This window comes from Fundulus heteroclitus, unplaced genomic scaffold (assembly GCF_011125445.2).
Source record: "Fundulus heteroclitus isolate FHET01 unplaced genomic scaffold, MU-UCD_Fhet_4.1 scaffold_155, whole genome shotgun sequence".
Taxonomy (NCBI): domain Eukaryota; kingdom Metazoa; phylum Chordata; class Actinopteri; order Cyprinodontiformes; family Fundulidae; genus Fundulus; species Fundulus heteroclitus.
The window spans coordinates 311,560-333,125 of NW_023396567.1; the positions used below are offsets into that span (position 1 = coordinate 311,560).

The 21,566-nt window shown below is 43.4% G+C and overlaps 1 protein-coding gene across 1 annotated transcript in view; it reads left to right on the forward strand.

The window, feature by feature from the left end:
* LOC105915574 (cadherin-7) overlaps positions 1 to 21,566 on the forward strand; it is a 149,490-nt gene that overhangs the window by 82,216 nt on the left and 45,708 nt on the right. Inside the window, exons 5-8 of the mRNA XM_036129314.1 lie at positions 1,524 to 1,711; positions 11,695 to 11,948; positions 13,010 to 13,146; positions 16,527 to 16,648. Of these exons, the coding sequence (XP_035985207.1) occupies positions 1,524 to 1,711; positions 11,695 to 11,948; positions 13,010 to 13,146; positions 16,527 to 16,648 (701 nt within the window). The remainder of the gene's footprint in view (positions 1 to 1,523; positions 1,712 to 11,694; positions 11,949 to 13,009; positions 13,147 to 16,526; positions 16,649 to 21,566) is intronic.

Consider the following 21,566-nt stretch of genomic DNA (forward strand, 5'->3'; position numbering starts at 1 on the left):
AGAAGATGTGGAGATTCAGTTTTAGCAATTTTATACAGATTATCAGAACAATTCACTCTTTTGCCAACATGCAACAAATTGCTATTTTGACCCTTCTGGTCTACTTCTGTTTTGTACCTACCAACAAACCATTTTGAATGCAGAAACTTAAAATATGGTATATGAATTAAATGCTGGTTGTAGTTAAGTGTTTCCTTCAGTAATGTATGGAAAGAGCACTGATCTCTTGTAGAATTGTTTTTAAGTTAAGCTATACATAACAATCTGTTCCCATGTATTTTGGTTCTGATACCCATTTGGACAAGTTAGCTCTCATTAAATGAACTAAGATAATTAATACCCGGGATCAAATGATACAGCCTGTAAGAGGCCTTCTGCTGGGAGATATAATTCCATAAAGTTATCTATCCACATTTTCTTACATTACACTTTGAATGGAGTACAGAAAATGATTTTAAGCTTTATGTTTGTTACATTTATTTTGGCTTACTCTCTTCCTATGTTAACATTTTTTTGTGTTTTTCAGACCAGAATCAACAGGCCCAAGTGAGATTTAGTAGCCAAATAAATGGAAATAAAAAGTATTTAATGTTTTTAGGACAATAATATAGAATTTAATTTAAAAAGGTGACATTTGAGCATTTATATGACAATTGCAGTCAATTACCCCTTACAAAACCTAACTGATACAGCACATGGGTATAAAGATGCTTGTTTACAAGTATGAATTTGAAGTTGCAAGGGATGAAATAGTAACCTTGCCTGTAAGGTTACAGGACGAAGGCGTAGCTGTAAAAATCCACAACCTCTACTTTGATAGTAGAACAGCAAGACGTGCCCTGCCTAGCTAACTTTGTTGTGGTTTCGCATGACGGTGCTGCTTACATTTTAATTCGACACCGTGATTGGCTAAAACCAACTTTTGATAGGCAGGTACTCGGTGTCGTGTCACCAAACCAGCTTGGAGACGTCTGCTCCTCTTTCCCAAATGGATTTTATAGGAGCAGTCCCAGATTGATAATGTGCAGAACAGAGAGTGCTACACATTATCAATCTGGCTCGCCAGGTTAATGAAATAGCATTGCATAGGTATGAACTGGGGATACAAATTGGCAAAGGGGTGAACTGACTCAGAGCTGATTCAGTTTGATCTTCCTTGCTAATGTATGCCTTCCTCTAAACAATAAAACAATTGTAAACAATACTCTGAAATTTAACAAAGGGATCTAAATGAGATGCCTTTTCTTCCTGCCGGGAGAGCCTCTAAGAGAAGAAAATTTTAATTCAGCCTCATTTATCCTCTTAAAGGAGAAACCTCCAGAACCCTATCAACTAAAATTGGTCTTGCTGTTGTAATAGCATAATTTCTTTTTGCCTTCTTTGCCGTCTTTACCACAAATTGGAGCGGAAACAAACAGATTTATGTGTCACTGCTCCTGCCTGTTAGTCTAATGCGTGTGTGCTGGTTGCAAAAAAATAAGCACATCCATTACAAAAATCCACTCCTGTCCTTCCCTTTCCAGAGAGCTATCAGTACACCGTGCTGGAGTCACTGCCGGTACAGTCTGTGGTGGCCAGGATCAAAGCGGCAGATGCTGATATCGGCTCCAACGCAGAGATGGACTACAGGATCATGGACGGCGATGGGCCCGGCATGTTCAACATAACAACAGACGAGGACACACAAGAGGGGGTTATTATACTGCAAAAGGTACAGCTTGGAAAACAGACATATTGTCACAACAGAAAAACACTGTCAGTTTTAGTAAGTGTGGAAGTTAGGCATCATATCAATAGGATATAGCACTGAAACCTCACTCTTTGCAGTCAAGTCTTTACATGCGTTGTGGTAAAAAAAAATCCTATATGGACTGGACATATGTCACTCTCACAATTAAACTGAGTAAAACATCACAGTTTTATGTGATAGTCACTGTTGAAAAAGAATTACAAAACATGAATTTATTCAATTTGAAATAGAAAAGTGACAACTTTTAAATCAAGCATACTGGGTGTTATCTGTTATTTTAACTAAGTAATTATAATCAGAGTGTTTGTCCCCTGACTCCATTCTCTCACCTTTGTCTCACTTCACTGTTCAGATCATTAAACAAATGTTTGACAAAGACAATCTCAATAAAAACAAACAATGATTTCAAATAATAATTTAATTTGTGAATGGATAAAAAAGCTATCCAACTCAATCTACCCCAGTCAAAAAGCAACCCATCTTTCTTAAATCATTAATTAAAGTTGATTGACCTAATCACTACATTTGCAAGATCAAGAAATCACATGAATAGAACCAATCTGACAAAATAAAGTGGGGGAACATCAGCGATCTGGATATTTTCTTAGAACCTCATCCTGACTTGTACTTCTCAACAACTTTGCCCCTGACTTGTTTGGAGTTCTCCTTGGTCTTCATGGTGTGATATGTTTTGCTTAGTCGTGTTGCAGGTTCTGGGGTATTTCAGAAAAGATGTGTTTATAGCAATAGATCATGTGACACTTAGATCAGTGGACTTTATTTTTTGTTGCACCAGAACTTTTTAGCAGCTTCATAGAAAAGGATGTGGACACATATGCACATACCAAATTTCAGATAATTTTTTATTAAATTGTTTTTTATCACACTTCACCAACTTAGCCTATTTTGTACACATCCATCACATCAAATAAAAAAAAATACATTTTAATTACAGGTCTGAATGTAACACAAAAGGTAAAAAGCTAGTGATGGGGTGAATACTTTTGGAAGACAATGCAGTTGTCCAGGGTCGTTCAGCAACTCTGACATGAAGCAATTGTAAGACATGTATGACCTCTATAGTGATATAAAAGGAAACAAGTATGTTTAAGTAGCTTATGGATAATTAATAGAAAGTGAGTTACTCCATTTTATCTTAATCCATTGTGATAGATACAATGACTAAACGTGTTGTGATGCTAAAATCTAACAATTATCGATTTCAAAATAGGATTTTTTTATTGACTAAAACTACTGAGCCTACCTTGTTATGTTAGCTGGTTTCATCAGATAATGTTTTATCAGTAATGAAAAGAACTGATGCTGTCAATAGAGATGTTGTGGTTGTTGAAATGCAAGACACAGACAGGAGCAGCTTTCTACGGCTTTATGGATAACATAACAATGCACCTGTTGCTGCAGACTACTGGTCAGCTGGCTGAAAGAAGGCTCCTATGTGTAGCATGTCTGTCAACTCCGCCAACTTCTGACCAACCTATATAATTAAACATTTAATATAAACTTTAATATACTTCTATGGAAGTGAAAAAGGAAATATTTGCCACATTAATGGGCCTCTTCAGCTGTTTTTTTAAACCACAACACACATTTAACTGAGCAAGAACAAAAAAAATTAACACGTTTGATGTTTGGACACAGATAAGTATGGTAAATAAGCTTTTTTTCTTTTAATCACGTTTTTTTTTTTTCATGCTGAAAATGCTCATTCCAAATCATACTAACTTTATTTATAAAGCTGTTATGATCGTGAATCAGGTAAACCCAGTATTCAAACCCAACAAGTGAGGTTAAGGCAAAAAACAGGATTTTAATAATGAAAACAGGGACAGGCGGGCTCAATAGTCAAAAGGGCATTCCAAAATCCGGTACACAAAAAGCAGTCCAAAATAGGCAGAGGTACAGACAGGGCAAAGCAAGCTCAGATAACCATGGGACAGAAACTAGTCGGTAAACCGGTAAATCAGTCAGACAGGGCAGGAAAAACAGATCAGGGAACAGGCTGGCTCAGAATCAAAAAAGGCTCTCGGGTTATCATCAACAGGTCAATCAGAATAAAGAATGCTGGAACTAAACTCACCGTGGCTCGTAAATGATCTGGCAGATAGCAGAGGTTTGTGGCAGGACTATATAGGGGAGTGAGCAGGTGAACAGGAGTGAAGGCTAATTATAAGTGAGCAGGTGGATCTAATCAAGGCAAGAAAGCTGACAGATTGCTGAGGGGAGACCGAACAGAGCTGATAAAGTGACAGGTGGAAAACAGGTAACCTAAACAGAACAACATGTCTAAATCAAAACCAAACAAGACCCCAAAATCAGAAACTTAACTAATAAATCTGATAACATAAACCAAGACAAAACCCAAATCGTGACAGAACCCCCTCCTCAAGGCCGGATTCCAGACGGCCTCAGAAACAAAACAGACTAGCTCGGGTGGGTGGAGGGAGGTACAGGACGGAGGGCTAGAATCAAATAAATGTCCAAATATAAACTCAAACAAAACAAGACGAGTCAAGTTCTCAGGCGGGCGTCCAGGAGGACGGCCCCGACGAGTCAGGTTCTCAGGCGGGCGTCCAGGAGGACGACCCCGGCGTGTCAGGTTCTCAGGCGGGCGTCCAGGAGGACGACCCAGCCGTGTCAGGTTCTCAGGCGGGCGTCCAGGAGGACGACCCAGCCGTGTCAGGTTCTCCGGCGGGCGTCCAGGAGGACGACCCAGCCGTGTCAGGTTCTCCGGCGGACGTCCAGGAGGACGACCCCGGCGTGTCAGGTTGTCCGGCGGACGTCCCGAAGGACGGCCTCGGCGTGTCAGGTTGTCCGGCGGACGTCCCGAAGGACGGCCTCGGCGTGTCAGGTTGTCCGGCGGACGTCCTCGGCGTGTCAGGCTCTCCGGCGGACGTCCTCGGCGTGTCAGGCTCTCCGGCGGACGTCCTAGGCGTGTCAGGCTCTCCGGCGGACGTCCTAGGCGTGTCAGGCTCTCCGGCGGACGTCCTAGGCGTGTCAGGTTCTCCGGCGGACGTCCCGGCGGACGACCCCTGTGAGACAGGTAATCCGGCGGGTGTCCTGTAGGACGGCCCCGGTTAGCAAAGATGTCCGGCGGCCGGTGGCGGAGCAGGTCTCTCATAGGCCGGCGGCGGAGCAGGTCTCTCATAGGCCGGCGGCGGAGCAGGTCTCTCATAGGCCGGCGGCGGAGCAGGTCTCTCATAGGCCGGCGGCGGAGCAGGTCTCTCATAGGCCGGCGGCAGAGCAGGTCTCTCATAGGCCGGCGGCAGAGCAGGTCTCTCATAGGCCGGCGGCGGAGCAGGTCTCTCGGAGACCGCCGGCAGAGCAGCAATCTCGGGGACCGTCGGTAGAACAGGACCCTCAGGAACCGACGTCTGGAGAGAGAGAGAACAGAACCTGCCGCCGGACTAAAGGCTGGAGACAGCGCCGGACTAAGAGCTAGAAGAGACGCCTGGCTAAAGAGTTCAGGAGGCGTCTGGCTACAGAGTTCAGGAGGCGCCTGGCTACAGAGTTCAGGAGGCGCCTGGCTACAGAGTTCAGGAGGAGCCTGGCTACAGAGTTCAGGAGGAGCCTGGCTACAGAGTTCAGGAGGAGCCTGGCTACAGAGTTCAGGAGGAGCCTGGCTACAGAGTTCAGGAGGAGCCTGGCTACAGGCTTCAGGTTCAGTCGGCCCCTGGCTACTGGCTTCAGGTTCAGTCGGCCCCTGGCTACTGGCTTCAGGTTCAGTCGGCCCCTGGCTACTGGCTTCAGGTTCAGTCGGCCCCTGGCTACTGGCTTCAGGTTCAGTCGGCCCCTGGCTACTGGCTTCAGATTCAGTCGGCCCCTGGCTACTGGCTTCAGGTTCAGACGGCCCCTGGCTACTGGCTTCAGGTTCAGACGGCCCCTGGCTACAGGCTTCAGGTTCAGACGGCCCCTGGCTACAGGCTTCAGGTTCAGACGGCCCCTGGCTACAGGCTTCAGGTTCAGACGGCCCCTGGCTACAGGCTTCAGGTTCAGACGGCCCCTGGCTACAGGCTTCAGGTTCAGACGGGGCCTGGCTACAGGCTTCAGGTTCAGACGGGGCCTGGCTACAGGCTTCAGGTTCAGACGGGGCCTGGCTACAGGCTTCAGGTTCAGACGGGGCCTTGCTACAGGCTTCAGGTTCAGACGGGGCCTTGCTACAGGCTTCCGGTTCAGGAGACCCCGGGCTACAGGCTTCAGGTTCAGGAGGCCCCGGACTACAGACTTCAGGTTCAGGAGGCCCCGGGCTACAGACTTCAGATGCTCCCAGACCCTTTAACACCCAGAGCCTCAGCAGTAACCCCTCCAGAACCTCTGACAAAGAGAGCTTGGCCAGCAACTTGGGAAATTGGCTGTCAAGCCAAAGATGAGGGGGTAAGAGCTTCAGAAGAGGTCCAGGGGCCTCTAAGTCTCCATGGGGCTCTGGGTGCTTGTCTTCTCGGCGAGGCCCCCGACGGAGCTTGTCGTTCGGGCGAGGCCCCCGACGCCGCTTGTCGCTCGGGCGAGGGCCACGACGCCGCTTGTCGTCTGGGCGAGGGCCACGGCGCCGCTTGTCGTCTGGGCGAGGGCCACGGCGCCGCTTGTCGTCTGGGCGAGGGCCACGGCGCCACTTGTCCCAATGAGCCCCCGAGTTGCGGCCTGAAAGAGGGCTCGTCTGAACCCCCTCATCGTGGGCCTGTGGTAGACCCTCCTGGGTTCCCACGTCGCAGACTGGCGGCGGACCCTCCTGGGTTCCCACGTCGCAGACTGGCGGCGGACCCTCCTGGGTTCCCACGTCGCAGACTGGCGGCGGACCCTCCTGGGTTCCCACGTCGCAGACTGGCGGCGGACCCTCCTGGGTTCCCACGTCGCAGACTGGCTGCGGACCCTCCTGGGTTGCAGCGTCTCGGGCCGGCTGCGGACCCTCCTGGGTTGCAGCGTCTCGGGCCGGCTGCGGACCCTCCGGGGTTGCAGCGTCTCGGGCCGGCTGCGGACCCTCCGGGGTTGCAGCGTCTCGGGCCGGCTGCGGACCCTCCGGGGTTGCAGCGTCTCGGGCCGGCTGCGGAGCCTCCGGGGTTGCAGCGTCTCGGGCCGGCTGCGGACCCTCCGGGGTTGCAGCGTCTCGGGCCGGCTGCGGACCCTCCGGGGTTGCAGCGTCTCGGGCCGGCTGCGGACCCTCCGGGGTTGCAGCGTCTCGGGCCGGCTGCGGAGCCTCCGGGGTTGCAGCGTCTTGGGCCGGCTGCGGAGCCTCCGGGGTTGCAACGTCTTGGGCCGGCTGCGGAGCCTCCGGGGTTGCAACGTCTCGGGCCGGCTGCGGAGCCTCCGGGGTTGCAACGTCTTGGGCCGGCTGCGGACCCTCCGGGGTTGCAGCGTCTCGGGCCGGCTGCGGAGCCTCCGGGGTTGCAACGTCTTGGGCCGGCTGCGGAGCCTCCGGGGTTGCAACGTCTTGGGCCGGCTGCGGACCCTCCGGGGTTGCAGCGTCTTGGGCCGGCTGCGGACCCTCCGGGGTTGCAGCGTCTTGGGCCGGCTGCGCAGACAGTGCTGCCTTATAGCTGCCGGAGGCCGGCACTGGAGCTGAGGTAGGAGGCGGGTCCTCTGGGACAGGTGCAGGTACCGGGGCGTCGGCTGGACCCTTGGGGACAGGATTGAGTCCACTATAGAAACCCTGGAGAGCTGCTCTATAGTGCCCCTCGACCTCCTTTAATTTTGCCTCCAGCTCCTCTGAATACCGGCAGAAAAGAGCCTCCCTAAGGTCTTTAATAATAGGGGCAAAAGCTCTTAACTGGTCCTCCAGAGCCAGATCCTCAGCATCACGGGCGCCACCAGGAGGCGCTGTGGGCTGCTCAGCTCTGGGGAGCACCGGACTCCGATCCACTGGGCAGGAAGTGGCAACGGACGGGCGCGGTACTGACTCGCCTGTCGGCCGAACAGAACGGGTGAAGGAGCGACCCACAGGTTTCCGTCCCCTCCTCCGACGGCGGGACGGCAGGACTTGCTGGAGGTTTAACTCCTTCGGTAGAGCCGGGATCGGCGGAGCCCACAGCGTTCCCTGCATCTCCTCCTCTGGAGGGAGAGAGAGAAAAAGATCCGGGCGAAGATCCCGCACCACCTCCGCTTCGACCTCCATAAACAAAGTTGGGTCTGGATAAAACCCATGGGCAGAGCCGACAGCGGTGTCGCTGGGTGAGTGATCCCTTCTATTCTGAGCCGAATCTGAATTTGTGACAAAGAGCCCTCCCAATCGTAAGCTCGGAGCAGGCAGCGAGTTACTGCTGCTGCGGCTGCTGGAGAGATGGCGTCTGGGACCGATACCAGGGGGACAGAACGCCAATCTGGAACCCTCCCAAGCCATAGCGTGTGGAAGGGAAAAAAAAAAAACCTCTAAAAACTTGTTGGGCGATAGGTTTTAGTGGGCCAGATCATTCTGTTATGATCGTGAATCAGGTAAACCCAGTATTCAAACCCAACAAGTGAGGTTAAGGCAAAAAACAGGATTTTAATAATGAAAACAGGGACAGGCGGGCTCAATAGTCAAAAGGGCATTCCAAAATCCGGTACACAAAAAGCAGTCCAAAATAGGCAGAGGTACAGACAGGGCAAAGCAAGCTCGGATAACCATGGGACAGAAACTAGTCGGTAAACCGGTAAATCAGTCAGACAGGGCAGGAAAAACAGATCAGGGAACAGGCTGGCTCAGAATCAAAAAAGGCTCTCGGGTTATCATCAACAGGTCAATCAGAATAAAGAATGCTGGAACTAAACTCACCGTGGCTCGTAAATGATCTGGCAGATAGCAGAGGTTTGTGGCAGGACTATATAGGGGAGTGAGCAGGTGAACAGGAGTGAAGGCTAATTATAAGTGAGCAGGTGGATCTAATCAAGGCAAGAAAGCTGACAGATTGCTGAGGGGAGACCGAACAGAGCTGATAAAGTGACAGGTGGAAAACAGGTAACCTAAACAGAACAACATGTCTAAATCAAAACCAAACAAGACCCCAAAATCAGAAACTTAACTAATAAATCTGATAACATAAACCAAGACAAAACCCAAATCGTGACAAAAGCTCTTTAAAACAGCCACAGCTAGAAGGAAAGTGCTGCAAAAAACTGCAATATACATACACAAATATATTAAATATATACGATCAAACACAATAAAACCAATTTAAAACAAGTCAAAACTTAGTCTTACTGGTTTTGGAAGCCAGAGAATATAAATTGGTTTCAAGATGAGTCTCTACCAGAAAAAGGATGTTGTAAGATGATAAAACCTACTTTGCCAGTTCAGTAAAAATGTATAGGTGCTTTGAAATTGTTTGGATTTGCATCCACAAAAAATACGGGGGGGGGGGGGGGGGGGGGCAGGCATGAATGAATAAAGGGATGTGGTTGAAACAGGAAATTAGCTGAAGGAATTGGTGCTCTGTTCTTAACTGCCTAGGCTAATGGCTATGTTATCTAGTAAATTTATTTACAATCACTTGGTTCAGCCTTATTATAATAAACAAAGAGAGGCAACAAGCTTTCTTAGCCTATTACTGTTAAGATTGTTAACCTAATGGACAGAGCTTAAGACTATTCCATCAAATCTTAAGTTAAAGACATGTACTTATATGCTTTGGCTAGAGTCTAGAATAACAATAAACACAATATACATTATATTATTGTAACACAAATAAACAAGTAATATAAAACTATCCTGTATTGTCCCTCGTTGGGGAATTACAGTTGTAACAGCAGCAAAGTAACATTGAAACAGAAGCGTGCACAGTCACGCAGGTACAATATAACTTAAAAAGAAGTAAGAGGCTGTAGATTAAGGGAAACACATGTACCAGTTTTTAGCAGTAAAATTGTTACTTTGTAAATTGAAAATGTTTGTTTTAAACCTGTTTCTGAGTAAACTGTGATACTGTGTGATTAGCATTAGCTTTTGTTATGGCCGGTCTGTGGTGGTCAAACCACAACGTGAAGATGATCCATCAACATGCAGTTTTACAACTTTACCGGGATTTCATTTAAAATATGTTAATTCACTTTTGATTACAATGGTGAGAACAAGCTGGACCGAATTTTAGCTTTATGCCGTAACAGCAAACAAAAGAACACTATCTTGAATATTACCCAAACAGACCTATCCAATATAGCTAAACCAAATGACAATAACTTATCTCCACAAACTCAGATAAACTGGAGAAAAAAAACAGGATTTAAGTAAAAGCTAGTCCCCTTGCCTGCAAACAAAACTAAAAAGGCTCCACAGACAAAGGATGTGGCTGGTTGGGATGAGCAGAGGGTAAAAGACAAGCATCTTTTGACCTCTCCACTTAGGTGACCGATATGTATTCATCTGTTTTCTGGGTTCACCATTCACAGAGAGGCAACCGCACACTCAGATAATCTTTTTTAAAGCACCTTACAACAACATTTGTAACTCTGTTTTAATTTTTTTTTTTTTACAGTGATGTGCAATTGATGTTTATACAAACTAAACATGCTCAAAGAGACAGCAGGGAAAACACTGCACATTCACACCGTCTCCAGAGACCCCGACTCAAAAAACAATTGAATTATGCCTTTAATTATTTAATGGGGGGGGGGGGCTACTTGCACAAACAGCGCCTCACCCTTTGAACTTACCCACATTTCTCAACGTTGCAAACACGTCCTTGTAGCGCATTATGAAGTAGAATTAAATAAAAAACGTGTTTCAAAATGATTTTTAGTTTTGTTGTTGTACCCTGCATTCGGAATGATCCCCCCCCCACCAACTCTGATGCCCCTAAAAAAATTCCAGGCAAACAGTTGGTTCAAATGTCCCTTTATCAGTAATAATAAACATAAGAATAATAATGAGACTTTGAAGTCTAGTAACATTTATTCGTATCTGTTCAGTCATAGAGGAATCGTGCAGGAAATACCTCTGTTTTGTGTGCTTGAGAGCCGGGTGATGGGTCAGAGATCAGGGTTTTAGTCTTGAAACGGTCTCTTCGGGCCTCATGGATGTGACAGCTCATCGCTGCCTCTCCTTTGTCAGAGTGGTAGAACCATTGTTGGCCACAGGCAGCGCTTGTCAGACTGGCCAATTTGATCCTTTGTTTGTTTCCCACCAAAATTCAGACAAATACAAGGCAGATGTGAGTCTCTGACAATGAAACTGTCAATTCAGCGTGCTCAGTACATTGTATGTGGCAGAGAGTTTAATAAGCCAGACAAAATGTTTCGAAAGCGTTCATCTTTGTATGCTTTCATCCAAGCTGTGAGCCTTTCTTTATAATCACTGTTAGTTCATTCCTGGGACAAAGTCATTGCAATTCATCATCGAATCACTTTGTCTGACAGTCCTAGAGACCACAACCTTGATTGTGATCAATATTACCACATTGGCTAAAAGAATATAATGCTATATACAGTTCACTAAAGCTGCTCATTTTATCCTTGACAGAAAATGCTGATATTCCACGGGTTGTACAAAGGACAGTACTAAAACAAAAACACCCCTGATGAGGAACCTTTCATGTTTGACAAGTAACTAGGTCATTTCCGAATCTGGGAATGTCTGAATTTTCAGGTCTGGATAAGCATGGGCAAAGAAAACTGGGTCTATAGGAAAATATTTAAATATCCAGACTTAAAGCCTATCCCATTATGTAAAAGTTGTTCAGATCCAATCAGCAATTCATCTATTTTTCATCCATCCACTTACCGGTCTATGTGTTTCCCAAACTTTCCTATTCATACATTCCATCCCTCATCAAGTCAGTGATTTTTTTGCAGATGTAAAACCTTAACAATATTTAGTAGTTGTCATATAGTTAAACTGACTGTATCCAACATGCTGAGAACTCTGAAAATCTGAATCACGAGAAGTTGAGGGAATAAAAGCTGTATAGGAACCTTCATTAGACAGCCCTCTGTTATTTCTTGTCCTGTTTTTTTTCTTTTAGCCTCTAGATTTTGAGACCAGAAGTGGCTTCGCTTTGAGAATTGAGGCCACCAACAGGAACATTGACTCCAATTTCTTGAGCCTGGGCCCATTTAGTGACACAACGTCCGTCAAGGTGGCTGTAGAAGACGTGAACGAGCCACCCATCTTTTCCTCGCCATTTTCCATAATGAATGTTTCGGAGGACGCCAGAGTGGGCACCCCGATTGGTAGAGTCTCTGCCCATGACCCAGATACCTCCGGAAGCACTATCAGGTACAAAATCCATGCTTGTCTGCTGCACCACATAATAAACCAAAAAACTGATTGGAAACAAAACCTTCAGACACTTTTCTTCCTTTCAACTTTAAGTTATGCAATTAGTTTACAGAGTCTTGCCTAGATGAAAAAGAAAAAAAAACAATATCCCAAATATGCAAACAAATTGCTTCTTCACGTTATCTACGAACACAGACTCCACAGACCCTTGAAAGTCTCCAATGTGGCTGTCACAAAGACAGCGGCAGATGGTGGGCGTGCCAACGAGTGCTGCATTTGCAAATATAAAATGCCATCTTGAACAAGAGAAGGGCATTCCTGCAGGAGGGTCAAGGCCCAACACTTGCGCAGTGGCATTTACGACTCAAAACAAGCATTCACATTGTCAATCTGTGCAGCGCCACTCTTGAGATGCTCTCCCACCCATTCTGCTCTAATTGAATGAATATTGTATGGTATTCATGCTCGGTCTGTTAGGATTGTTAGTAATCTTAATCAGAAAATCTAATTACTGCTCCATTGTAGCTGTAAATTGCCTTTTTTTGCCCCCATGACTGTTATCAGAATCAGCAATATATTTCTCTACATCTGTTGGAATTAAAATTACCGTGGAACTAATGCAGCCACAAGAGTCAAATTACATTGCAATAATACCCTTAGGATATATGGTAATTGAAGCTGCAATTTTCTCTTGAAAAATGAGCTTATGAGTATTGAAAGAGCTTGATAAGTGTTGTGTGTTGAAGGACAGTCATCAGTCTTATAGAAAATTTAATAGACTTTTGTGTCATCCTAAGCTCCAAGTAAAGATTGTGATATTATTTAAGACATTTGGAGAACAATTGGGGGAAAAAAATATTTCATGACATTTAAAATCAATACACTGATGTTTTGTATGGGGCTTATTATTTTAATGTCAGACAAACTGATGAAAAGGGACATAATCACAATGTTTTCCTTCAGGGAAGAGAACCTACTATACCATAATGTCAAATCAATACAAGGTAATCCAATTTTTAAATATGTCACGTGTAATATAGCTGAGTTTCTGTGTCCAGGTACTCCATTGACAGGAACACGGACTTGGAACGTTTTTTTAATGTGGATGCTTCGAGTGGGATCATCAGTACAGCCAAGCCTCTGGACCGCGAAGCCAACTCCATCCATAATCTCACTATTTTAGCCATTGAGAACTGTAAGTCTATCAAGATCAATGAGCCTGCTAAAATCATTGTCAAATCATTAAAGGTGACATATCGTGCTTCTTTCTTTTCTCGTTTAAATCGTTCAGTTGAGGTCTACATAAAGTGGAACTGTGATGCTTTGGTCTGAATTTCTCATTGTTGTAGCTCCACAGCCTCTCTTTTGCCCCCCGGTTCTGAAGTGCGTCTCAGATCAAGTCATTTTTTTTGTGCGGTCTCATGAAATGCAAACGAGGCGACTTCACGCCTCGGCCCCTTCCAGGTCACAGAGCGTTCCACTCCACTCCATTCAGCCATGTTGGAGTATTCTGAGTTTTCTGGAGAAGGGTGCGACGGATTGTCTGGGTTAATACTGTCACAATCTGGGGCTTGAGGCTGGCCATCCCTGTCCCCAGAGCTGGTCTCCGGTGTTACAACGCTTCTCCACCCCCGCAGAGCAGAAGGCTGTCCCGGGCGCCATATGAGGGGAAGCTTTACGTCGGAGTCTGAGGCCTCACACTCCTTCCGCGACGGTCAGCCCCCAGCCTGGTCCCTGGCACTTGAGAGGGCATTCAGAGAGGGATTGAGCTCATCTGGCCCGTTCACAGGCCGAACCAGATTTGCTTCTGGAGGTCCTAGAGCCCACTGCTCTCTGGCTGTCTGTGCCCGCGCCTGCTCCAAGCAGCCTTCAAGTGCCAGAGCCGCCTCAAGGTGCTGACACCTGCTCCTGGCTGAAACGCGCCAAAACGAGTTGCTCTCAGACGCGCCTCAGAACAGAGGTGAAACGGGGGAATTTGGGGGTAAATTAAAGAGCAATTCAAACCAAAGCACTGTTGTTCCGCTTCATGGAGATCACAAGACGGCAACATTTAACAATTAGTATCACAGTCAGCTAAATGTTTAAGGTTTAAACGGGACAAACAAAATGCTGAGCAGCCATGCTCCTATTATTTGCGCTGGGTGAGATTTGCCTGTGTGCGATTTTAGCCGTTTTAAGCGGGAATAAATGTAAGGGTGTCCAGATTCCTACCAATAACAGCCAGTTTATTACATTTTATAGTACATTCTAAAATGTCTTATAATATATTCCATTTTTATTGTTTATTTAAATTTCTTGAAGTTATTTTAGTGTTGAAAAAAGTTCTAATTGCTATGCATGTGTCTAAACAGGTCAGGAAAGCACACAGGTTGTTATAGAATCCCCTTTTGTTTCAATGGACCGTCTTTCTTTATTTTATAAAACATATCAATTTCAACTTTAGGGTGTCTTTAATGCTGACAGAAAAATGGCCCAGTATACTGCTATGTCTTTTTTTTTTTTCCTTCAGATTTTTCACCTCTCTTCAAATATGGCTGTCGATTTATTACACCATGTACTTACTTAAGATTCTGTCCTTTTGTCTCTTTCCACAAAAATGCCCCCAAGGGTTTAGAACAGTGTCATTTAGCCTGTCAGTAAAAAAATCGTCGCTTCTCTCAGACTTTCTAATGCCCATTAGTCTGCGGTACAGGGGAAATTACAGCACGTAGTCTCGGGGTTGACGCACGGCTGTCAGGGAATGTTAATTTACATGCAGGACGGTCACTCTGACCTCCATGTCTCCCTGAGCCATGGGGACGAGATGCTGACTAAGGGCGGACCGTCTCACCCACGGGTGAACAATGTTAATGTGATGTGAAGAAGTGCCGCATGCCTTTTTTTTTTTTTTGTTCATCTGTCAATGCTACAAGGACATGAACACCTTTTTTTTTTCTTCTTCTTCTTTGCTTTGCAGTCCCATCATTTTACTGACATTACGCTAACACAATGGCCAACTATCATCAGCGCGCAAGCCACCGAGCACTTTAGACAGCTGCGTCACACCAGTAGAAGTAAAAGAAGACTAGACGCCTGTCAGCCTTGTACTTCTTCTGCTTTCATTTCTTAAAAGTGAACGCTGTTTAAAGGCTGCTCGTTTTTTTTTTTTCTTCTTTTCTTTTCGAAACCTTTAATGCTTCTCTGCTTCAAAGCTGTGTTTTTATTTACGTCTCATGGCGCACAGAGGTACTTCTTGGTTGATTTCAGGAGTGTTGCCTGATATAGCGCAAGAGAAAAGGCAGGATATAATAATAGCCATATGAAATGTCACAACAGTCCCTCATGCGTGAGGCACTGACTTCTGACATACAGTGATACTCATGCACTGTTTTCAGCAGAAAAGAAAAAAAAAAACATCTTGATTTGAAGGACTCCTGCTGATATTCCCTGCCCTGCACTGTCTTCTGACATTATTAATAGTAAATGTGTTCTTCGTAGCCAAAGAAAAATGAGCAAGTCCGCTTCGGCTGAGGCTTGTTGAGCATTTACACCGCAGTCAGTCACATTTCATCTGCTCTCCATTCCGTCCAGTCCATGCCAATGACAACAACTCTGCGGCCTGGGGCACTGCGCGCCCTTTTTATCACCATCAAATCCTTCGCCCCCCGAATGTCAGACCGTCATCTCTGGCCGGCATCATGGCGACGCCAGACTAAATTATCGTCTCGGACTCAGAGACCATTTAGCCATCACTGTGTGTCAGGCAGACAGAAGCGTGAAGCCCACTGTGGAAGATTGGTTCACGCACGTGGCTCTCTCCGACAACAAGTCCTTATTGAGGCTAATCGCTCAAGCCGTTCGACAGCAGACTGGTCAACAATGCCAGCCGTTTGAAATAGTCTGAACATTAGTCCAGCACAAATACGGTTACAGATTTCTTTCATTTTTTTTATAATTAACAAGATTAACTTGTATTAAAGGGGCTATAAGTAAGATATTTACTGTAAAATCAGCTTAAATCATTCTCATTCGTCTCCTGGGATGGACGTAACATTCCCTACACACAATCGGTCCTTTCCAGCAACATTTTCTCAGTCAAGTTTTCTCCTTTCAAACCTAGAGGTCTGGAACTACTTCAGTTCAGAGTGTAGCCAGTTTTTACTTCCTGGTTCCTGAGCCAATCATATGGGAGTTCCCAGGATTTTGCTTTTGAAAGAACCTCCAAATTTTGATAGCCTTTCTCACCTCGCTGTGATCTAATAAGCTATTTTTAGCCAACATTTTTCTCATATGAAAATACTTTTGGGAGGTAAATGCTAACATGAATGTGACAGTAATATTAGCCTGCTACTGTGGTTAAAGTAAATTGCAAAAAGGTATAGTTTTCTGTGCAACAAACATTTGAAAACTACAATTACAATGAGCTAATATATATTCTATGACTAAATATGAAATATTGTATAATTCCTCTACAAATGCTCAATAAAACATCCAGAAAGGTGAAGGCCCAGTTAAAGCAGAATTAGAAAAGCAGAAGAGTTTTGCTGAATTATGTCAAACTGGACTCTTTCCTTTTTCTATCTTTTTTCCCCTCAGTGGACCCAAACCAGATTGGGAAAGGCATCGCTCTCATCACAGTGCTGGACGTAAATGATAACGCCCCGGTCTTTGCAATAGACTACGAAACGCTTCTTTGTGAAAACTCCATGCCTGGGCAGGTAAGACCCAGAGACATCTCTGTTGTCGGACTGGCATCCTTTCTTCTTCTTCTCTCTCTCTCTCTTTCTCTCTCTATCTAAATTCCCTTGAAGTTTGACACGCAAAGACAGCCCGCTGAGCCTCATAGCCATTAAAACTTTCCCCTCCCTCTAAACAACTACGTTGTGCACAAACTGTATCTGCTTTGCAGCTCAAGGTTACGCCAGGTGGACAGCATCATTAGTAGGAGACACAACCTCAAGATTTAATAGCAGGAATTGTAGAGTTGGTGTTCATTAGATAACTTTCTCTTATTCACTTTCTCGTCACTGTTCTAGACTCTGCCTGTGGTCTTTTTGCACAGTTGAATGTCATATTTTATGGAGGGTTGAAGTGGTGTTCTGTAATAGCTTGATAATAAGCCTGTCGGGAACAGGAGCAGAAAGTTTATCTAATTATAGTGCAATGGTATCCAGTGCAATTTTGGCTACTGAAAAATAAAAAAAGGGGGGGAAATAAACTGTGTCCATGCATTTGAATTTTCCCCAGAACATTTGGCCCCATTGTTGCTGAATGACTTGTGTGTTTGTGGTGGTCATTTTTCAGCTCTTGGCATTTGGAAAATACAATCAGAGGCAAAGGCTAAAGAAGGCGTATGCCTGAATACGTACAATTGATCAGAATGATGCATTTTCATTAGAAATGGCCATTAGGCCATTTTAAATGTGTTATTTGCATTCATATTTTACAGTTCTTTATCACTGAGCTCATGGTGGCTGTGCAAAAAAAAAGAAGTACATTTGTTTATTCGGAAGGAGAAAGACAATATTTCACGCTGGATGTGTTTTATTTTTTTGTTCCGTGTGCACAATGTTTGACCGTATATGTTGCTTTGCTATAAAGAGGTCAGGAAACCTTGCAGGCTCTGAGTGCTCAGGCATTTTGTGCTTATATTACGTGCTTTAATGAAAATCTCAGCACAAAAGAGACTTAACATGAAGAATTAAGCATACATTGGAGGTACATTGCCTTGCTAAAATATTTACCTACCTAGAGCTATATCACATTTTGTCACATTACAGCCACAGACTTTAATGCATTTTCATATTATTGGGCTTTTATGTGATACGTGCATACAATTATGAAGTGAAAGAAAAATGTTTGTTAAAAATATAATTCTAGAAAGCTTGGTGTGCAAATATATTTAGCCGCCTTTACTCGGATACCCTTAAATAAATCCATTACAACTATTTTTCCGGAACAATAGCATAGTTGTTAGTGCTGCTGCCTGGATGCAAAAAGGTCCTGGATTCAAATCACGGCGTGGGATTCTTGTACATGGAGTGTACATGTTCTCCGTGTTCATGCATGTCTTCTTTCTGGATAATCCGGCGTCCCACCACAGTCAAAACAGAACAAAAATGAAGGTACGACTGTATGTGTGGACTGTTGTTTGTCCTGTGTCTCTGTGACTTGTCAAGGGTGTACTCCGCATCTTGTCAAATTACTGCTGGAGACGAGCAAAATGTAAAAAAAATAAACTTTAAGATCTTTGTATTTTATGGTATAACTGAATTAAGGTTTACTTCAAATTGAAGTGACTGGCCTCAGTGTGTGCCTACAACCCATCAATATCTAACTATTTAAATATAGTGGATGTTGGGTGAGCTTATTTCACAGTAATCTGATGAATTGCAGCAGATAAACTTAAAGTACCTCAACAATCATATCAGCCTCCAGGTCATAGGAACAGCCATTGTAGATGACAGCATCATCAAGAGGAAAAAGGTATAGCAGATCTGTAATTACTCAGCTCAAGCCGACAGATTGCTTACCTAACCTCTATGATAGCTGAGCTGCGAAGTCCACCCCCCCTGGTGTAGCCAGCGGCTCCTCTGTTGTAAAGTGAGAAGCTTCAGCTTCGATGTTTGTCCATCCAGTGAATTGACTTGATGCATTCAAATTCTGTCAGTATAGGCTTAAAAGTATGCAATAAAACGAGCTGCTATAGCCTGGAGATAAAATATGCTTTAAGAAAAACACGTCCAACATATAAAATAGTGTCTAACTGAATATTTGAATATTTATTTTGCACAATCAAAACATAACATATAATTTAAAGGCTTGGAACTTATATAGGTTTACAGATATGTCTTTTTTTTTTTTTTGCAAGAAATGTTTCACACATTGTAGTAGTCAAGGAATCCAGGGCAAATATATTCAAGATTAGGGAATGGGCGTGGCCACACGGGTGGCTTGGAGTGTTCCATCTGATCCTGACGTTCCTGTCTGCAACCCTCCACTATGCTAATGTTTTAATTTAATGGAGGGGCTTTGGCCAGCAGTAGTTTTTATTTATTTTTTCAATTTCTAACATTAATTAGCTTTTATTAGTTTCCAAAAGTTAAAAAAGTGAAAAGTATAGAAATGACTGGAAATTTGGTTGTATTCTTTCTAATGAATAAAGTAGTGTGAGCAGGTATAGGCAGTGCCTGGATATGAAGATTATACAATACTTGAAAACAGTCAGTGTTAATGTTTATTAATTCCTGAATGAGACTGTACCCATATTTGAGAATAAAACATGTTTAAATCACTGGGAAGTTGTTTTAACTTTTGTTTTGTTTTGTTTGTACCTGAAAAGACGCATGTGCAGCTGTTAGAAAAACGCTTCACACCAACAGAAATTTCTCCAACTTTTATTACATGTATGGAGTTTGGGCAGAATGAATGCTGCAGTTGGGTAAATGGACATCAGCTGATTTTTATTTGGTATCTGCAATGTTTACATTCTGCTTGAACTTGTCTCCATTGAGTGATTCAGTTAAGTGTAGAGGGAGCTACAGTATTTGCTTTATTGCTGTTGAAAATTGTGTTCCCCTAATAAAACTTTGGTTCAGCCCACCTTTCTTTCTCCACTGTAGCGGTATAAAAAACAAACTCCCTAAATAGCTGGGAGTCATCCTTTTTTGTTTTGGTATAACTCATAAACGCATGTGCTTCTTGAGACTCTCAGCCACATCAAAGTATACAGTCAGAGCAGCGGAGCTACACTGAATGGCTAACACCAAAGCTAACAGCTAAGCTAACAGGCAAAATTATTATTTATCCTCCTTTTTCTGAATACGTAATGTATTGACTACTTTTCAGGAGGGAAGGACCATTTTTTTAAATTTGCATTGGTTTGCTTCTGCTGTTCTACTGTAGCTGCATCAAACTGCGAGAGAAAAAACAATATATGCAGCAAACCAGTAATGTAGGTTTGCCATTACCTATATATGGTGCATTTTACGCAACGGGGAACTTGGAAATTGAATCTGAAAAAATATCACTGTGACCTTAATTGAGTTGCAGTTGTAAGATTTGTAGGAACTGTAGCAATATATATATATATATATATATATATATATATATATATATATATATATATATATATATATATATATATATATGACTTGATGTTTGGGCTGGTGAAACCCTCAGGTATCCCAACTTTGAATTTAGACTTGAGAGACGTTCCAAAGATTCAACTACCGATGCAATACCTGTTTCATCTGTAATAATATCTCATTCTCTACAATATACAACACACTTTCAAGTCCAAACTTTGTGACTTTTTTGTTATTTGTGCCCATGTACACAAAACATATACCTAATTTGCCCAAGAAAAATAATTAAATGCATGACCACAATTTAAATTAGAAAACAAGTAGAGTAAACTTTGTGACTTTTTTGTTATTTGTGCCCATGTACACAAAACATATACCTAATTGGCCCAAGAAAAATAATTAAATGCATGACCACAATTTAAATTAGAAAACAAGTAGAGTATTCATAAATAAACTGCTACCATAAATATACTGCAATCCTGAATGTGTTTAAACTCAGGAACATTTTATTTCCCTAAACAATTATGACCAAGCTCAAAGACATGCGTTAGTTGTCAATAACTATTTTAAGAACTATATAAGTGGCACATTATTTATTAATCCATTTCAATATGATCAGAATATTGATTTGTAAAAAGCATATAAACAACTCAGGACAATCTTCCAACTGCTGAAATCAGGTCTGATGCACACCCTGAAATAACTTTGACATGGAAATGAGACTGAAAAATTATATGTGAACTATATTACTATATTAATATTACTTAAATATAGGGAATCGTTCTTAAAATAAAAACAACAGTAGAACAATAATGGTTAACTGTGCAAATAGTAGTCTCTAGTAACAAAATCATTTCATAGGGAGCTCATTGTAATGGGACTAAACAGCCGTACAGCCTGAACAAAACCATTTATCAGTGGGGTAGTAGAAGAAAGGAGGGCTTGGAAGTGGCTTTGGAGCGTAAATATTGAACTTTGGAGCAGTGGAAAAAGGTCATGTGGTCTGATGAGTGCAGATTTGTTCTGTTCCAGAGTGATGGCTGCTTAGGTTAAGAGGGGCAGGGGATGAACTGATCCGGTCATATTCAGTAAATTAGAATATGCGTTCCATTGAAGCTCATTTGCTTAAAAGTACCTATTACAAAATAACAACCATTAAGTATTAAACATACATTTAAAAACATACATTGAAAAAAGTCTCAATTCACTGAATATGACTGTATATACGTGAACAGTGGCTACTAAAATATGGAAGCCTCTGGGGCAGTTTTATGATCTGGAGTGATCTGGGGTTGCTTCTAGAGATCATAGTCAGAAGACATTACATATACATATATATACACCTTTACACATTTAAGATAGATGATTCTTTTTCTTTTTTTCTGAAATAAAATTATGTTTTTCTCTCTAAGTAGATCTAAGCAAAAAAATTGACCTTTCTGAATTAAATTGTCACCATCATAATACTGTAAATGTGTGGTGTCATAAAATACAATTAAATAAATTAAATCAAATAGTCATTTCTTAGTTGCATTATTTCAAAGGGAAC